The sequence below is a fragment of the Rhinolophus ferrumequinum genome, chromosome 3 (genome assembly GCF_004115265.2).
Source record: "Rhinolophus ferrumequinum isolate MPI-CBG mRhiFer1 chromosome 3, mRhiFer1_v1.p, whole genome shotgun sequence".
NCBI lineage: Eukaryota > Metazoa > Chordata > Mammalia > Chiroptera > Rhinolophidae > Rhinolophus > Rhinolophus ferrumequinum.
In genome coordinates this window covers 62,290,080-62,311,096 of record NC_046286.1, presented here as the reverse complement: position 1 = coordinate 62,311,096, position 21,017 = coordinate 62,290,080, and the positions used below count along the sequence as shown (strand labels likewise).

At 38.0% G+C, this 21,017-nt stretch overlaps 1 protein-coding gene across 1 annotated transcript in view; it reads right to left on the bottom strand.

Moving 5' to 3' along the window:
- Positions 1-21,017, bottom strand: part of FIG4 (FIG4 phosphoinositide 5-phosphatase) — a 104,184-nt gene that overhangs the window by 32,515 nt on the left and 50,652 nt on the right. Inside the window, exons 16-22 of the mRNA XM_033103558.1 lie at positions 17,454-17,589; positions 12,019-12,077; positions 10,674-10,821; positions 8,058-8,141; positions 6,133-6,328; positions 5,092-5,174; positions 1,151-1,237 (exon numbers count right to left, since the gene is read on the bottom strand). Coding sequence (XP_032959449.1) covers positions 1,151-1,237; positions 5,092-5,174; positions 6,133-6,328; positions 8,058-8,141; positions 10,674-10,821; positions 12,019-12,077; positions 17,454-17,589 — 793 coding nt within the window. The remainder of the gene's footprint in view (positions 1-1,150; positions 1,238-5,091; positions 5,175-6,132; positions 6,329-8,057; positions 8,142-10,673; positions 10,822-12,018; positions 12,078-17,453; positions 17,590-21,017) is intronic.

Sequence of the window (21,017 nt, the reverse complement as noted above, 5' to 3'; positions counted from 1 at the left end):
GTTTCAATTTAAAGTGCACAACCATGTACAAACACAGACACACCCCCCCCCAAAACAACAATAACACTCTTGGGCAGTTGCCATGACAACATAATGCAGAGCCCACGAGGCTCTTTGTTCTCCTGCTGAAGATGCTGTGCAAAAACACACTCAACTTAGACTCTGCACTAATTAATTGGAAAAGGTTAAAAAAAATTCTAGATCCACATGGTTTTCATATGTCCTAGAACTCAGGAAAGCAAATACTAAATATTTTAAGAAAACAATTTAAAAGTAATAACTGCAAGATCAATTATGCATCAAAGTAGTCCCAGTGTCAAAGGAAACAGGGGAAAAGGTTTTCTTTTAGTTTGTATGCTATATTCATATCATCATCTTCTTCTCCTCAGTTGTGCCACACTATTTTAATGGAATAATCAATTTGTATAATACAATTTGGTTAACAGAGTCTCTTATTTTACTAACACATTTAAATACTTTCCTTCTTTGGCCACGTCTATTTCAATTCATTTAGAAACCCATACTTCCACATGCTAATTAGACATAAGGGAACAAAACTGTCTCTAATAGGAGTTTGTATGTTTTTTTTTTTTTTAAAAAAAGAGGAAAAACAGAAAAAAATCCCGATGGGGAGAGAACAAAGGGATAAATAGCCATTTTGAAGGCTGTGATAAAATATGGTAGAGCTATGATTCAGGATATGAACCTAGTTCTGTTTAAGAATTGACTACACACCCATTTAACTTTATAGCAAGTTAAGAACTGGTGAGGATATATAGCTAGAAGAGACAAGCCCATCCCTGCCCTTGAAGGGCTTGTATTAAACTTGAGGAGCCTGTCTGCAGGGTCAGAGCTGTGTTGTCGTCCCACCTCTACACAGTGGAGAGCAGAGTTCATGGCGAGAAGCCTCCCTCAACTCCAACCCTAATCCAAAGGATGCATTTCAAGTACCGTCAAGGCTCCCAATCTCTTCTCCATCCCTTAGCTCCCCAGTTTTCCTTGGATAAGGTACTAGGAGGAGATGCTATGGTGCTTACACTAATGTGTTGAGAAGATTTTTTTTTTTTTTTACAAAGTCTTCAAAAAAAGCACTATGAATGGCATGAATACGAAGATTTTTCTTTTTTTAAAGCTCTAATCTAGTACTTACAATTTTGTAACTCCATCTGGGCACCTGGAACAGAGCTGCTGGCTGCTCTTGTCTTGTTGATGTTGACTCTGACCCAGCTGGACAAATCTATACATTACAATGGATAAAAAGTAAGCTAAAGAAGAAACTACTTGCAATAAGTTCAGTAGATCACACAAAATGGAATGAGCTTTCAAATGACAATACAGTAATACCTCGGTTTTTGAACGTGTCCGTTGAGGAACATTTCGGTTTACGAACGCTGTAAATTTTATGGATCTATGGTATCATTAGTAAAATTCGTGCTAAATTTGCAGTTTTAGGGGTTGATTTTTAAGGTCTGGAACGGATTAATCCATTTTGCATGACTTTCTATTGGGAAACCATGCCTTAGTTTTCAAACGTTTCAGAACTTGAACTATCTTCCGGAATGGATTATGTTAGAAAACCGAGGTATCATGGTAGTATGCTTATTTCAGAAAAGCACACAAGTACTCTATGTAACAAAAGACTTTACTTACAAATGGTTGTCTGATTTTAGAGTGGGTTTGTTAGTCATAAAGAAGGAGAGATTCTGCAGAACCATGGATATAAGAATGAAACGAAATGTGTACTTCATTGTATTTCTATCTACTTAAATGTGATACAGAACTGAATCAAAACATTCCTAAAGCCAACCAGATGATCTTTTAGGACCTCCCATATCTAAGGGTGACTGTGGCAGGAAACATGGGGAAATATTTGTGGTGAGACACGTGACAGGGACAGGGCAGGATTGGGCTAGGGATCCATCTCCTAAAGCAGGGACGCCGCTGAGAACCCAGGAAATGGACTCAGTTTCCTTAGGACCAGAAGAATCCCCAAGTACACTCCTCTCACTCCTAAGAGTACTTTCAACAAGGTGGAGGGGACTGAGGAGACCATCTGCTGAGCACCACTGTATACCAGCCCTCCTTAGAGAAGACTGGAACGATATTAACCTAGGCCTGAAGCTAAGAGCCGCCAGGTCAGAGGATATCTAAGATGGGCCCAGCTATTTCTCAAGCGCAGATCTGTCTAAAGGTGGCCTGTGCTACATGCCTCCATCTTCCCCTCAGGGTTGTGGCTTGTAGTTTTGTTCTAATGTGCCCCTGGGAGGTTACAGGGCAGGATTAAAGGGCTAATTCCCTTTCCACTTTTCTGCTATTTAAAACATTTTCTTTTGATGACTATGGATACTTTTATGAATTTATTTTTTAGTTAGCTTTTTTAAGGTCAAACGAAGTGCTGTAGAACTACCAATTCTTAAATCATCACAATGCTACTGAAAACTTTTAAATAGCTCACTTTTACACAACTTTTTATCTTTATCAAGTGAACACTTTTGATGCATTTTTTTAAAAGAATGTCACATAATATCTAATATTTGTACAGAACTTTAAACTCACCAAATCATGTACACAATCACTGTCAGAATTAAAAAAAAAAAGATTTCGTGGGGGTCTGAGGCTTTGCGGAAGTACGTAGAAAAGTTCTGGGTCTGGTCAAGATAGCAAACCAAAGCTACCAGAAAGGATGAGGACAAAGGAAGGTACAGGGAATCGGGCTCAGCAATTACAACAAAACCATAAAACCAAGAAATCCTCAGGAGTTTGATGGTGGTTGAGAGCCAACGTAGGAAAAACAGGCAAGAGAGCAGGAAGCTGCGAGACAGCCACAGAAGCCAACTCTAGCTGCATCACTTCCCTGCACCTTTGTTCTATGGTAGCCCACGTGGGAACTGTGACAGGATAGCCAGGACAAGGCACCTTCGTTACAAGCACAAAGTTTGGGGGTACCAGCCGAGTCGGGTACAGAACTGCAATGGGAGAGGGCACCTCACAATTTAGGGCAGGACTACATGGGCTCTTGCCCTGCCCTTGAAGCTCTCCCCTCTGGCTCAGGGGAGGCACTAAGAGAGCCTTGGGCCCAGTGGGGGCAAAAGGGGACGCCAGTCAGTCCCTGAACATTCTTGGCCGCCCCGTGGCACAGCTACCCATCCCCCAGATGATGACAGAGGGAGGCTTCCTCTGCCCACAACAAGGCCCGTGACAGGTCTCAGAGAGGGGAGACGCCCCTACTGCTCAGAGGGGCAGTCTGCCCAGAGGAAGGGGCTACTCACAGAGAGAGGAAGAGATGGCCTGGACCCCAGTCTGCCTCATAAGCAGGGGCAGCTGATATTACTAAGAGAATAAAGAGGAAGGTACAGTCTAAGATCACAGCACACCTAAGAAGCACAGGCTAGAGCTCCTGGGTAAGTCACTGAATGGCTCTTTCTGTGCTCTCAGCACATAAAAAGAGATAATAATATCTTTTCAGTCTATTACAGAGCTGTCTGAAAAAACAACTGAAACACGGTAAAGTGTTATACACATCAAAGAAGGAGGTGTTGTTCTTCAGAATATCCAAGCCAGAATCTTAGTGCAGGACATGGATTCCTTCCAGTCCTGTGGTTACCCCTTCCCCAGAAGCCTGCCCTTGTACGCTTCTTAGATTGTTTCCCAGGGATGTTGTGGCTGAACAAGGCTGTATCTTACTTCTCGAGAAGGGTGAAGTAGGTAGAAGTGGGCCTCAGGGGCAGCCTGAGCTATTATACAAAGGCTCCAGGTGAAAGTCACGCCTGAAGCAAGAGGTATGTTTTGCTTAATTAAGATGAGCCAGAATGTCAGTGCTTGACATGTACACTCACGCTCTCTGCGATAAGCAAAGTCATATTATTCAGTCACGAACCCCAGATAACTCGGGCTGCCAGACCGTGCTGCTTACAAAGACCCACTTCAACTAATGAAGAGTTTTTAGCTGCACTGATGTGACTGCACATCTGTGTGTCCAGGCATGAGGCGGGTGCGGCCGAGTTCTGAATGACTAAATTGGCTTCTCCTAAGACAGTGATGTAGTCACGCCAGTGTTTTTGCAGTCAAGAATGCTGTGCATTTTTGTATTTTACATATGACGCAGGAGATCTTACTAGTTTGAAGTAAAAAGCTAACAATATCCAGTTCAATGGATTCTGCAAATGAAATACTCTCCTTAGAAAAGAATGGAAGATCAGTGCTCCTTTATATTACAGAGTTTACATAAGCCAAACTGATATGAATGAAGTGGGATGGTGTTCACATACAGTAATTAAGTCTTTTCAGTGCATGTCCTAGGCTGAGGGGGTGTTTCCAGTGGTCTCGTCAGGTTCTTGGGGATTTCTAAGTAAGGGATTCTTTTGAGAATCTGATAACTATGAATCTTCTCAGATATACAAAATTATGTGTATTAGTAATTTCAGGGAATGCCTTTTGGTGGATCCTGTCCTTTCAGCTAGGTCTGCCTCATAAAGGTAGGTAGCATTCTGAATTGGCATCCTGTGTCACTGCTTCCTTTTTCATGCTCAGCCACCACTCCCCCCAGCGGCCCAGAAATAAAGCGAATGTAAGGTCCTCAATTGTGAATATCCCAGGTTCATTGTATAAGAAGGTACCTGATCTTAAGGATTTGTTAATGCAGAAACGTATATGTACTTCAGTCTGCAGCTTATATGTGCACAGTGAAAATACATGTACGTATCACTACTTTTTATCACTGAGGGGCACTGAGATAGTCTCAGGCAGTAGGCCCTTTAACTCCAAATATAAATCAGTGTTTCCAAATTTGACCTAAACGCTATGACTGTACTCCAAGTGGAATTCATTTCCCTCTGTATTGACTATTTTCAGTTTTTCAAAGTTATACTCTCAGAGCTTTCACGATCACTCCCAGACATGTACATGTACAGAACAGTGAAAAATTAGAGTAACCCAACGCAATGTGCCCAGCTGAGGCAGAACAAGGTGACACTGTCTTTTTGTTTTAGCTCTCATACTGTAAACAATTATCCTTTTCACAGTCTATAACTAGATGTTATTGTAATAATAATTTGCATTTTTTTCCTTAATCTCTACATGGAAGTAGTTCACCTTGAATAAATGGAGAGATCTTCTTCTGAGAGGCCATCAAAGAGATTAATTCCATATACCTCTTTCATGGGCTGGACCACATTCTGGGGTTAAAAAAAAAAAGAACGAGGAAGAATTTTTAGACATCTAGCATATTAATTATGTCCAAAGATGAAGAAAAATGAATCTGTGAATTTTTCCACAAAAGTAATCACAATATTTCTTCAATCTTATTCATTATACTTCTCATTTAAAGGTTTTATAAAATCTGATTTCATTTCCACTGAAAATAGTTTATTTTAGGGTAAAATACTTAAATAATTACCAGTTGCTTTTGTATGATGGCAGGTATTGGCAAACTTTTTCTAAAGGTTCAGACAGTAAATATTTTAGGTTCTTTGGGTCATACCATCTCTGCTGCAACTACTCAACTCTGCTGTTACAGTGCAAAGGCCACCACAGAAAACATATAAACAAACAGGCATGGCAGGGTGCCAATAAAACTTTATTTACAAAAACAGGCAGCAGGCTGGATTTGGCCAATCTGGTTGCAGTTTGCTGATTCCTGGAATAATGGATTTAGTTCTTATATTATCACATTTTATTTGCCATCTCTACCTCTAATGACTTTTAGCAAATTCTAGAAATTAAATTTCCCCAAAGCTAGATTCAGTTCTTTTGTTGTTTACGTCCCTTTATTTTCCCTTAATATATTGGTTATATCAAATTGAACAGGATGAATTTCCCACTGAAGCTATGCAAAGATTGTGAGGCCCAGGTCCAAACCCTGTATTCATTCCAACAACGGGCTGCTTAAAGAGGGATAAAATTCTCTTTAAAATTCTGAAGTGATAAGAATTCACCATTATACCTGGGAGCAAAAATGCCAATCTTTTCTCGAAATGAAACCATTTGCAATTCTGTCGATGCTAAATGTATTCAGCGCCTCAACCACCGCACATTGGACTAGTGTGAGTGAGATAACGTGACCTTTTCTCAGCCTTTTAACTGAAAGTAGAATTTTAGAGCTCTTTCCTCAGAGCCTCCCGCTGGCCCACACACCTCGGTCACTTTGGCGCTGTCTCCCGTGTCGGTCATCTTCACTGGGGTGGAGCGCTGCGACACAGAGCCCTCCTCTTCCCTGTCGGTCCCAGAGTCATCCTCAGAGCTGCTGGACACAGCCTCCTCGCTGGGGGGTGGCGGGGCGCTGGCTGCCGTTTTCCGCTGTAATACAGCTTCTTCTCGATTGCTTTTGTTTCTTTGAAAGACCAATATGGAGGTGAAGCATCTTTAAAGCAAACCCTCAACACACGCTGTGCAGCATTCTACCCCAAAGCCTTAGTCCTAGTGAAGCATAAGAAAATGACTGTGAGAAACTGGTTTCTAAGCTCAAGTTGTGCTAATGGGAAAACCTTAGTATTTTTACCATGTACAGGTACTGACTTTATACGAATTTGAGCCCTGTTACAAATTCAGAAAATAAACCAGAATGTGAGTGTAAGCCAGTGCAGAAAAGTCTTCTGACCACTTAGTTACTGTGCCTTCCTTTGGTAACTGAAATCAATATTTTCAAAATGTATGGTACAATAATAGACTATCTGTTTGAGGTATTAGAAAATTACCTATAACTTGTAAAAGCTTCAATAGCAAATCCATGTATATTTCCTTCCTTCCTGTGATTTTTATCAATCACAGTATCAGCAGATTATTTGTACCAAAGTAGTGAGTAATTAATGAACATAAACTAAATTTTAAAATTTACTGTTATTAGTAAATAACTATATTTGCTGAACATTCCTTCTAATAGTAAGGGATAGATGGGGGTGGGGGGGAGGGGAACAGAAAAAATACCCAGACTTATAAAAGAATTTATTTTTATTTTAGTTCCAAATTTGAGAGTAGTAAGAATATTGTGTTTTTGATTCAAAAAATATTTTATAGTAATAATTTTGGCTTTTATTAAAAATGTTTAATATTTCACTCTCTTTAAAAAGTTCTCTGCAAGGGATATAAAATACCACAATATTCTGAAATGTTCTAGGAAAGGAAAATGTAATACTGACTGTCGGTTGGATAATTTAGAAAATAAATTAGTTTCTACTTTCAACAATTAAAAATTAAAGTTGATAGCATTTCTGTGCCATATACTAATATAGCTAGTCATTTACGTATTTGTCCCAGGAACTCCTTAAATTCTAAACTCCTCAGGACATCCTAGGCTTCTGGCCCAGGGCTTAACATATACTATTTAAAGCCACATATTTAAGCCACAGAAATGGTGTGTCTGAAAAATAGTAGTATATATTTCATTGTATAAATCACATGTAGCTAGAATCTAATTAGGACCCTATACACACTCCTAAGTATAATTAGGACTCAGCACCTACAGTCTGGTCAGGGTCTAGAAGAAATATTATCATCGCGTTTATTCAGGTCAGAGGCAGTAACAGATTCTTATGCTAGAACACAACTCAATTCACTCCAGTCTCTAAGCATGAAGACGTAAACATGGATCGTTGTCTTCTCCATATTATTGGATATAAGAAAAAAAGTCTCCCTCAAAACAATGTTACATTTATATACAGAAAATCTATTAATCTCTCTATCTGAACATATTTGCTTTAATGCTTCCTCAGGATGCCAACAAAAATAAATATGTTGAATATAAATTTTTACCTAAGTATTTTATGTTGAGGGAAATAGAGGATGCTGAGTTATTCACTGGACATACATTATGCCATCTGTGATATTTCTAATTAAAAATTAAAAAACTCACCATGTGGCTGAAATTCCCATAAATTCTACTTTGCACATTGAATACTTTAGTGATCCCAGTGCTACAAACAAACTACCTGTATAGCTGCAATAAATGGACTGTGCCCAAAACTATGTGACTTAAAGTCATTAGTTTTTGGTGGAAATTACATTGCAAATGCTATCTTATTTTACATGAATCTTTAAAATTTCATTCTATATGCAAATCTTACCCCAACACTGATTTTCCGGTTTCATCCGGTTTACGCACAGTAAATGGACTTGGATCAATACCAACAGTCTTAGGCATAAAGTCACTGAAGAAAAGAGAAAAAAAATTACATCTGAATCTCTGTCCATCCAGACGATACTGGCTTCCATTCAATTCACATTTGTATACTATTCCTTCTTAGCCCTTGGAGTTCCATACATTCGAAGCCAAATGTCGTGGGGGGTTTTAGGTGGTCAGGGCCATAAAACCCTATGAACTAACGGCACTAGGCAACTGCAATGTTATTAGTCTTCATTATGAATTTTCTTTATGATTATAAGTTAGGAATTTAAGATTTTGTGTACTCGAACAGAGTTGATATCTAAATTACTACTAAGATGTATACCCTCTGGTTATGTATTACGATTAGTTTTCAGGTAAAATTAAACTCATAAAACCCACTGACTTTTTAAAACACTAAGCCACTCGGTTTTATGCACAACGTTTTCATTACACTATACCTCCTAAGGAAGCGGACATAATGATAAAAAATACAGTGGCACAAATTAATGTTATCAACATCTACCTCAGTAGGCTAAGGTTTATTCATTAAAACACTGGTGGAACACTTCAAATAGAAATTGTTACCACCTACTAAGATAAGCTAACGCTACTTCCTCACTATGCAAGACCTACCTAACTATCACTGCTGAAGTCAGATCAAACTCCTTACTAGCTGCTAAAAAAAGCAAGAGTTATTGGCAAGGATACTGCTCCAAGTGTGATTCAACATTACATTTTTTTGAAGGAAAAGAAAGTAAAATTGACTCTGACTCAAAATGCCTCTTTAACAGTTTGAAAATGTTGTTTGTAAAATGTAAGTGGTTTAATTTTTCTTCCTTTTTGAACATGTAGTTGATCCTCATTATCAGTGAACTCCATATTTGAGAATTTGCTTACTCGCTGAAATTTATTTCTAATCCGAAAATCAACACTCAGAGCTTTCGCGATCCCTCCCAGATGTGTGCATGTGCAAAAGCGTGAACACTTAGAGTAAGCCACTGCTCCTGTTCCCAGCTGAGGCAGAACAAGGTGACAGTCTGCCTTTCGGTATTAGCTCTCATGCTGTAAACAAGTATCCTTTCCACAGTCTATACGGTGCCATGGTTTTCACATTTTTGTGCTTTGTGTTGGTGATCTCTGTCTAAAATGGCCCCCAAGCATAGTGCTGAAGCTGTCTTGTGTTTTAGAGCACAAGACAGCTGTGTGTTATAGAGAAAATACGTGTGTTAGAGAAGCTTCATTCAGGCAGGAGCCATAGTGCTGTTGCTGTGCATTCAATGTTAATGAACTGACAATATGTATTAAATAAGGTGTCTTTAAACAGAAACACACAAAACAATGGCTGACGAGAATGTGACCAGTGGCTTTCAGGAACCTACCAGTGTGTTTCCCCTAGGAGCGGGGATTCACTGGTCTCTAATTCAGTGTTTTCAGGAGCTTTATAGAACATAAGTCCTGTAAATACAGAAAACCCATGTATACCTGTATGTACGCATATACCTAACATCATTCATCCTTTGCTGAATTGAAATATTCTGGAAATGACAATGAGCTTATAGTTAAAACTGCTAAACTTTAACAAATTTAATTGAAAATCAAGCAAGTAAAAACTCCAAACTTTCCATCTAAAACTGAAGCAAAATGTAGAGTGATTTCTAGGAAATAAAAACCACAAAACATTTCCACGTGTACCATGTTAAGCTTAGGCATACATATATCACATTTGAAGAAAATTTAAAATATAAAAATGTAAACTTCAGCATTAAACATAATAATCAAAAAGTGCTATGCTTTACCTAATTTTCTTATGCTAGTTCTATCATTTTCCTAAAACGCCCCACACCAAAGTCTAAAAGAGACCCAGAAAAATGAAGTTATGTTCAGGGGTGACAGACCAGGACGGGGAGAGTCTGGAAGCAAGGTCACATGACTTACGAAAGAAAGAATGGAAGATATTTACCCTGAAAAAAATTACTACTGCTTCCTCCAATGTCTAGCAGGTTGAACTATAGAAGAACTAGACTCACACTGTGCCCAATAAAAACAGTAATATAATGGTAGCCACCCTTTATTACACACCTACCTGTGTCAGGCACATTAGGCACTTGGCATGTGTGTGTATAGTATTTATGTGTGTAGGTGTGTGCGTGTCACACACACCCTATGTGTAAGAAATGAAGAAATGGAGACTCAAGATACATTGGATAATTTTCTCAAAGTCACACAGGTAGGCAGTGGCTGGTCTAAGATTCACATCCCGGCCTTTCTAGTACCAAAGACTATGTTTTTTCCCCATGAATTATGTTAGCTCTCAACTTCTATGTTCAATGGAAAAAAACTGAGTTTACTTCAAATGACAAAGTAGGACGAGTGAGAGGCGGGTTTCAACTGATCAAAGGGCAGCAATTAATTCCAGTTGTCTAACAATAGAAGGGACTCCCTCCTGAAGTGGTGGGCTCCCCATCACAGGAGGTATTCAGGCTTGCAGAACAGATTTCGGGTAAAGACATGTCTCTATAAACCAGGACAGCTGCAGTTCCCAAATCCTTACAGGAGCAGAATGCTCATGACATACCGTGCGGAACTTGTCATAGCCAAGCAAAAGGTATCGTCAAAACTGCTCAGTTCGTACGGTCGGAAGAACTCGTTGTGGATGTCAATCTCTTCTTCGTATTTGTGAAATTTCTTCACTATCAACTTCTTTAAGTTCGCAGCACAGATAACTAAGAGAGATACTGCCTGTTACTCTTTTGATTACATCTAGTAAACATGTCGGTAACTATCAACTGTTTCCAAACAGCGCACTGAACAAGGTTCGTTTCTGTCTGGCATTCAGGAAAGAGACAAAATATATGTGCACAGAATATACAATGTAAAGCCGAGTGTCACAGGCTGTAAGAGGGCAGAAGCAAGGAGTTGTTTTAGAAGTCACATGACTCAGCTCTTTCAGTTCCTTTCTGCTCTTAAATAAGTGCCCTCTGGCCTTCTAGATAAAAATCGAGCAGCTATTTCACTAAATTTTCTTGTATATTTCAAATCCTGTTTATGGCCAATGTTAAACTGTTAAAAGTCCTTTCCTTTCTTCTAGAACCTTCGTAGCAATATGAGTGATCATTTTGCCCAGAATTTTAAGCTTCCAAATACTTTTAAAAAATCAATTAATAATTTATTAAGAACTAAAAATCATTTGCGATCTTCTTACTTCATGGCTTCACCACCCAGAGCTGGGATGGCTAACCACGACTACATGGCGTCCCCAACCGGAGCATTCCAGACGGGCAGTAATCATACTTCCCTTTAACACGTAAAAAAATTGGCTTGCCCAAGGTCAGGGGAATCAGAAGCAGAACCAGGGCCAAACCCTATTTAAAACTGAGCAGTTATTTAAATTCGGAAACATCATTCTAATGTATTATACATTGGAGAATATTTTTTAATACAAAAATTTTCCTGCCTTTCTGACCAATTAATAAAATTTAATTTAAACTTTAGTGACTAAAAGATACTTTTATAAACACATCTGTACCTTTTTTCACTGCTTAGGTATAGGAAAAGGTTTAATTTCTCCTTGTAAATGGGTCTTCACTTTCTCCCCATTCCCACCAAACATCTAGAAATACAATCAGTACTAATTTGAAATGATGAAGTAGTATTTTATATCTACTAGACATGTGAGGGACATAACCTAATAAGTGTAAGACACAATACAAGGCACTGGCCTACTTAGATAAAAGAAGTTTAAAACAATCCCTGCCCTTTAAAAAGCTGTCTAAGATGTCTCAATCCCCCATTATAACACTGAGTAGCTATTCATTTCTTTCTAACAAAATATTATATGCCAAGAGTTTAATACTTCAAGCTCATGTAGGAATAATCCCAAAACGTTAGTATGAAAACTAAAAGAGAAACAACATACTTACCTTCATCATAAGGCAGTGGTAAATGTTTTATTATCTCTGGTGTCCACCAGTAAGTATAACTATAAAATAAAATAAAAGAAAGATGGATTAAATGTAAATGTTGGTTTTCTACAATTCACTGGATTAAAGGGATTGTATGATTTATGGTAAGATAGTGCCTCATACATCAAAGTTTTTTTTTCTTTTTCTTTTTAAAACACGTTTGTGAAGCTTTTCGCACGGTAACTCTTCAATATGTTAATTCCTTTCCCAACCCCTTTCTTGTTTCAACTGTGTCACAGATCTACAAAAATGTCATGAACACATCTGAGAGTCAAGATGCTCTGATGTACTTACTTTTTGCTAAAACAAGATTTGGGTATACTAAGCCAGATTCTATGAGCTGCTGTTACTTGTCCCCAGGGAGGGGACTGGCACCCGGTGAGTGGCAGGGCCTTGGCCGCCAGGATTGGCTTGTACGTAATTATCTGAGAGTTAGATTACCTATTCTTCTCTGCTCTATGTGCATGGGTCTGTGTGTATAGTTACTTAAAACAGTTCAGCAAAATCATGAAGTGAATGGATAGTCCTAAAGAGCAAGTTCCCTCAGAAAATAGTATAAGCCCTGTTTCTCTTTCTAAGTATTCATTACTTGATCAGAGTAATCAAGTGAGAGTAAGGCAGGGAATTTCAATGATCTGATTTCTGCTTGAACACTCATCTGCTCTGAGCAGAGAATCTGAAAGAGCCTTCTCGCTGAACACTGAATTTGATTATAAATCAAATTCTGATGAAGTGGATATTTAAAGAAAAAATGCTACATCAAAGTTCACGAGAACTAGGGAGGGGAATGATGTGCGGTGGCATATCAAAACTTTTAAAAAAAACACCTTTTCAAAAGGTTCAGAAAAAAGAGCCTATGGACAAAAATGCTGAAAATATAACTTTAAAGAAGTGAAAGTCTTTCTAAATATAAAATGCTGACATTATAATCTTGGATAATCCCAATTATGAAGAATGGAGGAGTATTTAAACGAAATAGGCAACACAGAGAACTCTCTTTGGAGATGGCAAGCAGAATATGTGTACATAACCAAGCATGATGAAGAAAAGAAATATGAAACAAAATATACCCAGCTTAGTCAATAAAAAGTAAATATTATAAAAGCGTGTTTTAATTCAGAGTGTACCATGTGGAGAAAAAGAATTATGAGATAATCTTGTATTAGTGATTTGAGACCATGACGTAATTTTTTTCTAAATAACACTAAACTGTATTTCCTAAGCAAGACAAAGCAACTTAACAATACTTTTTTGGAAGTCCACCTCCTCTAAGTGGGTCTCAGAAGAAAAGAAGCCCAGGAGAAATATGTGCCCTGGGAAAGATGAACTGAGATGGATGAAGGATGAGAGCATGAGAAGACCAAGCCCAGGACGGGGAATCTTCATTACCTCCAGCACCAGGTACATTTATTCAGAGGAAGAACACCTGCACCAGGACAGAAACCTCCTCTGGGACCAGGGATCAGAGGAAGGAGATGCAAGTTGGTGTCAGTTCTTTCTCTGTGTATATACAATACCTAGTAAGTCAGCATCTTTTCTCTTTTTCAGTCCCCAGTATTAAGAATGCTCAGTTCCACCGGCTCACGTAGAAAGGTTAAGGAGATTAAAAATGACTCTTTAGTTCCCCAAGCTAACTTGGGAGCCCTCTGAAATAACATAGATAGACTTGAGCAAAGCAATCAATATCTGTGAACAAGACACAGAAATGTGGGCAGGATGACAGTATAGTTAAGCGATAACAATACAGTAAGTTACAGCTGTTGAAATGATTCCAACCAAAAATGATGGAACAATTTTAAGGAATTGTCTGGTGGTATTCCACAGGCCAGCTACCCTATTCCATTCAACAGTTTTCATAACAGACTTTTATTAGAATCAAGGTGGCCCAGATGATTAAACGTGAAGAAGCTACAAAGCTACTAAGATGAATAGTTAATAAAAAGGACACACATTTAAATACTTTTTTGGGGAAGCAGTCGAAGCATATATGAGCAGGACAAGAATGCTCAAATGAACACAGCCTGGTATAAATAAGGCATGGCAGCACGACATGTTAAAAAGACTTGGGAGTTCTAACGGACAGGAAGCTCCGAGTTAACACTATGATGGCAAGGCTGGAAACAGTTAATGCAATCTTACACTTAATGATAAAAATAGAGTACCAAGGACAGAGGAATAATGGTCCCATAGTAGTTGGCACCAATCAGACCAAACTCTGACTATGATTGGACCCACGTTTGACTCTGACTATGATTGGACCCACGTTTGGATACCAGTTTAAAAAGAACATTGACACCGACTGGAATCCATACAGAGGAGAGAATTCTGAATGCCAAAGAGACTTGATACCACAGTATATGAGGAATAGCTGAAGAAAGTGGGGCCATTTAACCTGGAGAAGACGAGATTTTGAGAATGTATGAACTTGTCTTCAAATATTTAAAAGATGATCAAGTGGATGAGGAAATCATGTTCAGAAGGTCTCAGTGGGTTGAACTAAGGTTCGTAGGTAAAGTACAGAGAAGCAGGTCTCAGCATGATATGAGGAAGAATTGTGTAAGTGAACTTTCTGAAACAACTGCCTCCTCAACCAGGCTTGTGCTGGTTGACAAATGAGGACGAGTCAAGCATCGACCAGATGACCTCTCGCTGGGCAGATACAGAGGAACGTCCCCTAGCAGACAGTGAGTGGAGCCAGGAAACCTCCCAACTCTGAGTCAATGAAATAATTAATGCTTCATATCTAACAACATCTTGGTGACATTATAAACACTTAGATGATGGATGCCACAACCTAATTCAGAACAAAGCTTCAATTAGTAGTTTTGAGCTGTTCAACAAATGTGGGATTTTGAGTAACAAGTAGTTACCTATAAGGGACTTGGTTTGGATGAACTTTAGGCAGAGCTAGGTTTATTATTCCTTTACCATTCAATAAAAATATTATTTCAGAATAAATCAATGATAAACACAGTATAGAATACAGGATGATCACCAAATTTGGAAACAAGCAAATACATAATAAAGTTTATATTTATATTATAATAAGCGATAAAATAATATTACCTAAGTTTCCAGATTTTATGGCCAACTATATGATTTTTAATAAATGTTACAACTAGGGAATGTGATCTACTTAAAGAATAAAAACAATACTGATATCTACTGGATTGGAGTATGTGCTAAGCATTTGTATTATCTAATCTGATTCTCAGAAAAACCTACAAGTTATACCCTATTATCTCTGTTTTACTGATGTGGACAGAGAATCAGACCAGTTACATGATGTGCTCACAGTCTCCCGGGTAGTAACTGGAGGCAGTCTCTCCATCACCTGACTGCTTCAGGGCTGTGTTTATTCTGTGTCAGACCCAGTACCAGGTACTTCCCTCACATTTCCTCATTTAATCGGCAAAACAACCTTGTGAGGTGTGCATAGTGATCTCCATTATGCTCTTGTCCTGTTAGTGCCTCTGGCTAAATGGTTCATTTCTTCTGAGAATTATATTGCTGTAACTGTCATCAAAATAATCAGTATAGTGGGTGACACTAAAAGTCCAAAATAAAACACTGAAATTTATCTTACAGTATTTATAACTACTGTTTATAGGCAGTATCAATTTTTGACATGATTAACCAATTTTTGGGATTCTTGACGTTCTGGAGAAAAAAAGCAAAAACAACTGAGAGAGAGCCATATCAGCTACTTCGATAAAACTTTATTTTTAGTAGCAGGCTTGTAGCTGATTCTTGTTAAATCACCTAACTAGCTGAATAATCTGTCAAGATACATTCTCTTCACACCTCAGTATCCTTTTTTCTAGAAAATGGGGATATAACACCAGCTTCTTTTTATTTCCCCAAATAAGCTCTAACACTGCCTGCCTTAGTTATGTAACTCAAGGTAAACAAGTGGTTTAATTTACCCTTGAAAAATACTAGCTAATTTCTGCAGTAGAAAATCAAGTTTTTGTTGTTTCCAACTTGTCTTAATAGTTTCAATACTTAGAAGCAATATAAAATTTCAGAAAATCAAACACATTTACCCAGTCAATTGTATCACCAATGCTAAATATAGGTATTTATGTTCATTTCTCCCCAGATAAATGTAATTAGTTCCAAATTTTTTGTTTGTCAGCCAAAATTTACATAGGCAATCATTTATTAATATTAAATTTAATGTAAAAACCAGCAGAGCTTCATTTATAGGGAAAGTAAGCTCAAGCATTAAGGTGGTTATTCCAGTAATATGCACATATCAGAACAAATCTGAGAAACTTATGAAGTCTGACACTTCCCTAATATTTTAAATATTCCTGAAGTAACAGAATTTGGTTTAACAGGTGTAACATCCGCATTTGCTAATTCCCCAGTTGTTTGTGGTCTATCCACATAATTATCGCAGACTGTCAATAACCCCTGTAGTGTTTGGGAGGTGTCAGTGCACAAAATAAGGGCTATATCAAACTGGTGCTGCGCGAGAAGAGCATTATGAGAGAACTTGACATTATGGGCCTGTGAGCAGAATGGACGAGGCTTCAAACTCATATACATATGTGAAAATTGCGCTTATGGGGCAAAACTGATTATATTAGGACATGACTCCTCAATTAAAACCATGAGTGTTCTCATGAAATCCTCACAATAACTGTGAGGCGTGTCCTGTCATTTACATTTTGCAGATGAGGAAAATGAGGCTTAGAGAGGTTAACTGGTCCAAGGGCACACAACTGCAGCTACTCAACTCTCTGACCCTGAGGCCCACACTTAAAGTTGTCCTGTTAAAACACTTCAGGTAAACAGTTCATCTCTTTTGAGAACATTAATACCAATTTAACTGTCATCAAAATGACCTGACCTGATGAATGTCTCTAAAAAGCCCAAATTGAGTGGTAGAGGTGATGGGAGTGGTATCTGCCACTGAAGTCACTGCTCTAGTTTCCTGTATTTACTAGTATCACCAAGAGTTGGTCGTGCTTCCTGGAGGAAAAAACACTGGAGGAATTCCAAAGTGATGCTGCTTAGACACCACCCTTGAAAAACCAAAGGCTGACTCCTTAAATGTCAGAATTCTTTAGAGTTCCCTGGTTGTAGGAAGCACTCAAAAATGATGGTGATGGTTTGCTTTAATGAAGCTATAACTTACATTCAATAAGGAAGTTCTGAAACTTTGTATCTTGCGGACAATGCAAAACACCAATTGTTAAGGACAATTTTTCAAACCTACTATCAGGACGTCAACAATACTAAATTCCTCATGGCAAACATGTAGAAAGACTGACTACGTCAGTAATATGTAATTATTTCTCAAAACAAAACAAAACAAAACAAAAGTTTCATTTTCAAAATAACATCAAATCTGAGTTTACATAGTAGACTAGGAAGAAAAATACCTCCTTGTTGGTAAAAGTCTCATGGTGTTTTTATGATGCAAATAAAAATCTGTTGGGAGTTCCCAGAGATGAGGTTTCCCTTCAGTGGGATGGAAAACTCCCAAGAAGAGATTAATGGCATCTTGTCTGTCAGCATCTAAAAAGCAAAAATTTCAGGAATCCATTACTGACATATACAACTCAGAAGAACGTTTTCTCAGGAGAATGAGTACAACTGTGATTTCATGGAATATATCTTTGAAAATAACAGTATTTATACTTCAAAAGCCATACACAAAGAAATCTAAAACCAAGATTTTGAGCAGAGTTTAAAATTTGCTTCAAAATGTTTTCTTTTTGCTCCATACCTCTCATAATATAGAGGATACTGCACAGAAACTACTTCTTAAACTTTGAGAGGCTCTTAAAAATCTTTAAGAACTGCCATAATACCACAGTGATTTTTAGGATTAAAATATATTCTCACCATTTGTTAGTTTTATTGAAATAAATACATCTCCACTTTATTGCAAAGCAGAGATATTAGAGACAAATAAAATAACCCAATTCCTACCCATATTCTGTTGCACATTCTTGAAGAAGTTAGTTCACATAGTTTCCACTTTGAATCCTAGAAAAGCTGTTCTCCATTTCTTTAGCAGAGAATGTGTTTACAACATTTCCTGCTCTCCTGCCCGCCCCGCTGAGGACCTGGCCCATTCCCTTTTGTGTTTGCTAATAAAGGCAGAACAGGCACACTGATAATGGCCTCATTCTAACCACTCAATCACTCCAAATTACTGGCCATGTATGTATATGTTGTATTTCCTCTTCCTCTTCTAATTAAATTTTGGTAAAAATGATGACAAGCTCTGAAGTGGTCTTATAAACTTCCCTTCCCACTCTGCACCATCTCCCCCAGCATCCTTTTTTCTTTCCCCTCACTTCCTTCTCTTCATTCTTGTCTCAGAGCTCTAGGTACTCAAGTTTGGGGCAGATATCCACAATACAAATAATGACCTCTTTCTGAAAATGAGCATGGAACTCAAAACATAGCCCAGTACAAATGACTGTTTTTGAAATAACATTATCATAAAATCAATTTTCTTCCAATAGATATTATGAACACATATACCTGAAATTAGCAACATTGTTCTCATTGGGCTATTTGGTCATTTCAGCAAAAGCAATAAACACAATATGGTACCCCAAACATGTATTTGAGTTATTAGTATTTTGACAGGAAATATTCCATTAAAACAGCGCTTTCAAGCTAAAAGTAATATATAAAAGTGATGTGTTTATATGCTGAATATATTTGGGGGCTTTTTGTGCCATTTGTTGAGAGAAAACATCACGTGTTAAATGATGTAGACATTATCGCATCCTCTTTACACAATACAAAAGTAAACATACTGCTTTTATAGTAATTACATTCCTTATGCTTCTTGAATAGTCTTAATGACACTTACTAACTCATCTATGTGGTACCTCAAAATATCTTAATGCTATCTAGAGAAGCTTGCCATTTTTTAGCCATGTTTTCAAGGAGTTTCTTTCATCCTTTAAACCTAAGGGTAGCTTCAATTTTTAGCAAGTATGAAAAAATACAGGATGTGAGAAACATAACCAAATAAAGAATAGTCCTTCAAAGGATCACAATGAAGACTTCTTCAAGGTACTACTATTGTTATAACTTAGTATATATCTATGGAGCTGATGGTCACTTGTTAAGCTTGGACTATAAAGCCAGGCCTAATGAGCTTGAAGATTTTTTCCTGGCTCTTTTTGACAGCAAGTAAGACAATCACGCTCAGGAAGTACTTGTGGTATTTTGGATATAGACAATAGCCTAAAACAGGAAAGTTCTCTGTAGAATAAAACGATTACCTATTTTTGTACTCAATCATGCTTCAAAGGAAAAAAGAATATGCGCCAATTCAAACTCCGTTCAAACAGCTAAACACTAACCAGTTTTATTATACACTGTATTTAAATAGATCAGGCTTGACTATTACAATTCTTTTTAATCAGCCAAAAACTTTATTTTGGAAGTAGAAAATTTGTTATTCTAATATTTTATTAAGTGTGTGATAAAAGGGCCCTGACATCAGTAATGAAAAGGAACATTATTTGACTGTGATAAGAGCTGCTGCAAGGCTGAGTTGATAAAGATAGAAAAGTGACCCCTGGGATTTGGCAATGTGGGAATAGTCGGTGATTTTGACAAGCACAGTTTCAGTGGCATGATACAGGGCAGTGAAGCAGATGGAGAGAATAGGACTGAGAGAGGAAACAGGCACGCAGGTAATTCTTTCAAGAGGTTTTGCTTATGTAGAGAAATGGCATGTGGGATTAAGGCTAGAAGGAAAGGTGAGATGGAAAACACTAAGGTGTGCTTTCATGCTAATGGAAAAGAGGCAGTAAAGAGGGAGAAATGGACCAGGTACAGCAAGGAGCACATAATTAATTATGGGACTACAGGAGGGAAGGGATTTCAGAGCACAGTAGAGGGGGCAGGGCCACTCCAACCACGATAACACAACACAAGGTAGAAACTATGGGTGCGCTAAGGGCAGGCTCTGCATTTGGTGGTAAGACAAAGTGGGAGTTCACCTCAATGACATTTTCTCAACAAAGTATGAAGCAAGGTCATCAGCTGAGATTGGAGGGCTATAGGATTAGAGAAAGGATAGGTATGAAATGGTCGTTTTGGAGAGTGGGAGCATGAACATACCAGGGAAATGTAGTATAGTAGCTGTCACGCTGTCACTGCAGTCAGTTTAAACTGAAGGTAGTAAGTTAAAACTTTTTCTTTTGCCACGTTTAATTGTGGGAGAGATGGATAGTTGTGTTTTAATCAGAGTTACTAATGCTATTTAAAATGTCATTAAAGCAAAACATGTTTCCAATTGTCCTCTTTCCGCTTTAGCCAAACAGCTTATTCACTGTAAACATGCTGTTGGAAGAATGACCTCAGTAGGCTATCTCACGCTTCTTGATAAACTAAAACGCTTAGCACGCTCCCTGGCCTTTACCTCTTTCAGTGACGAGCAGGAAGGGACACAGCTGCACCACCTTATAGTACTATCATAATGCTAGATGATACCATCTTGACAGTTTTCTGTAATTACTGTTTTCTGCACCTGGTAAGCTTTGAAGTCTTTACCCTGAACGCTTTTTCATTTTAAAATCTCTGTTTGAGGAGGCTATGATTCCCCTCCATGCATGCATACACACACGCTTACGTTTAAATTGTACATGTGTGTACATATGTATGTTTGTATGCATATATACAGATCTGTTATTCACTGCTGTAGATATCCTATTTTTTCCCTTATAATAGTATTTAAATTCAGTGAGCCTCAGCAAAAATAAAATTCAGGCTTACAAAAATGTAAATGTAAAAAAAAAAATCAGAAAGAGCTTATCAAGGTCCTTAAGGCAATTATAATTACAAAGCTCTTCCTAATATCCAAAGTGAGTATCTAGGTACCTCTTCTTTCCTTGTTGGCACACGTCAACTGATTATGTAACCAGTTATGTTAGAAATGAAAAGATGCTGCTTAGAGACAAACCTCAGAG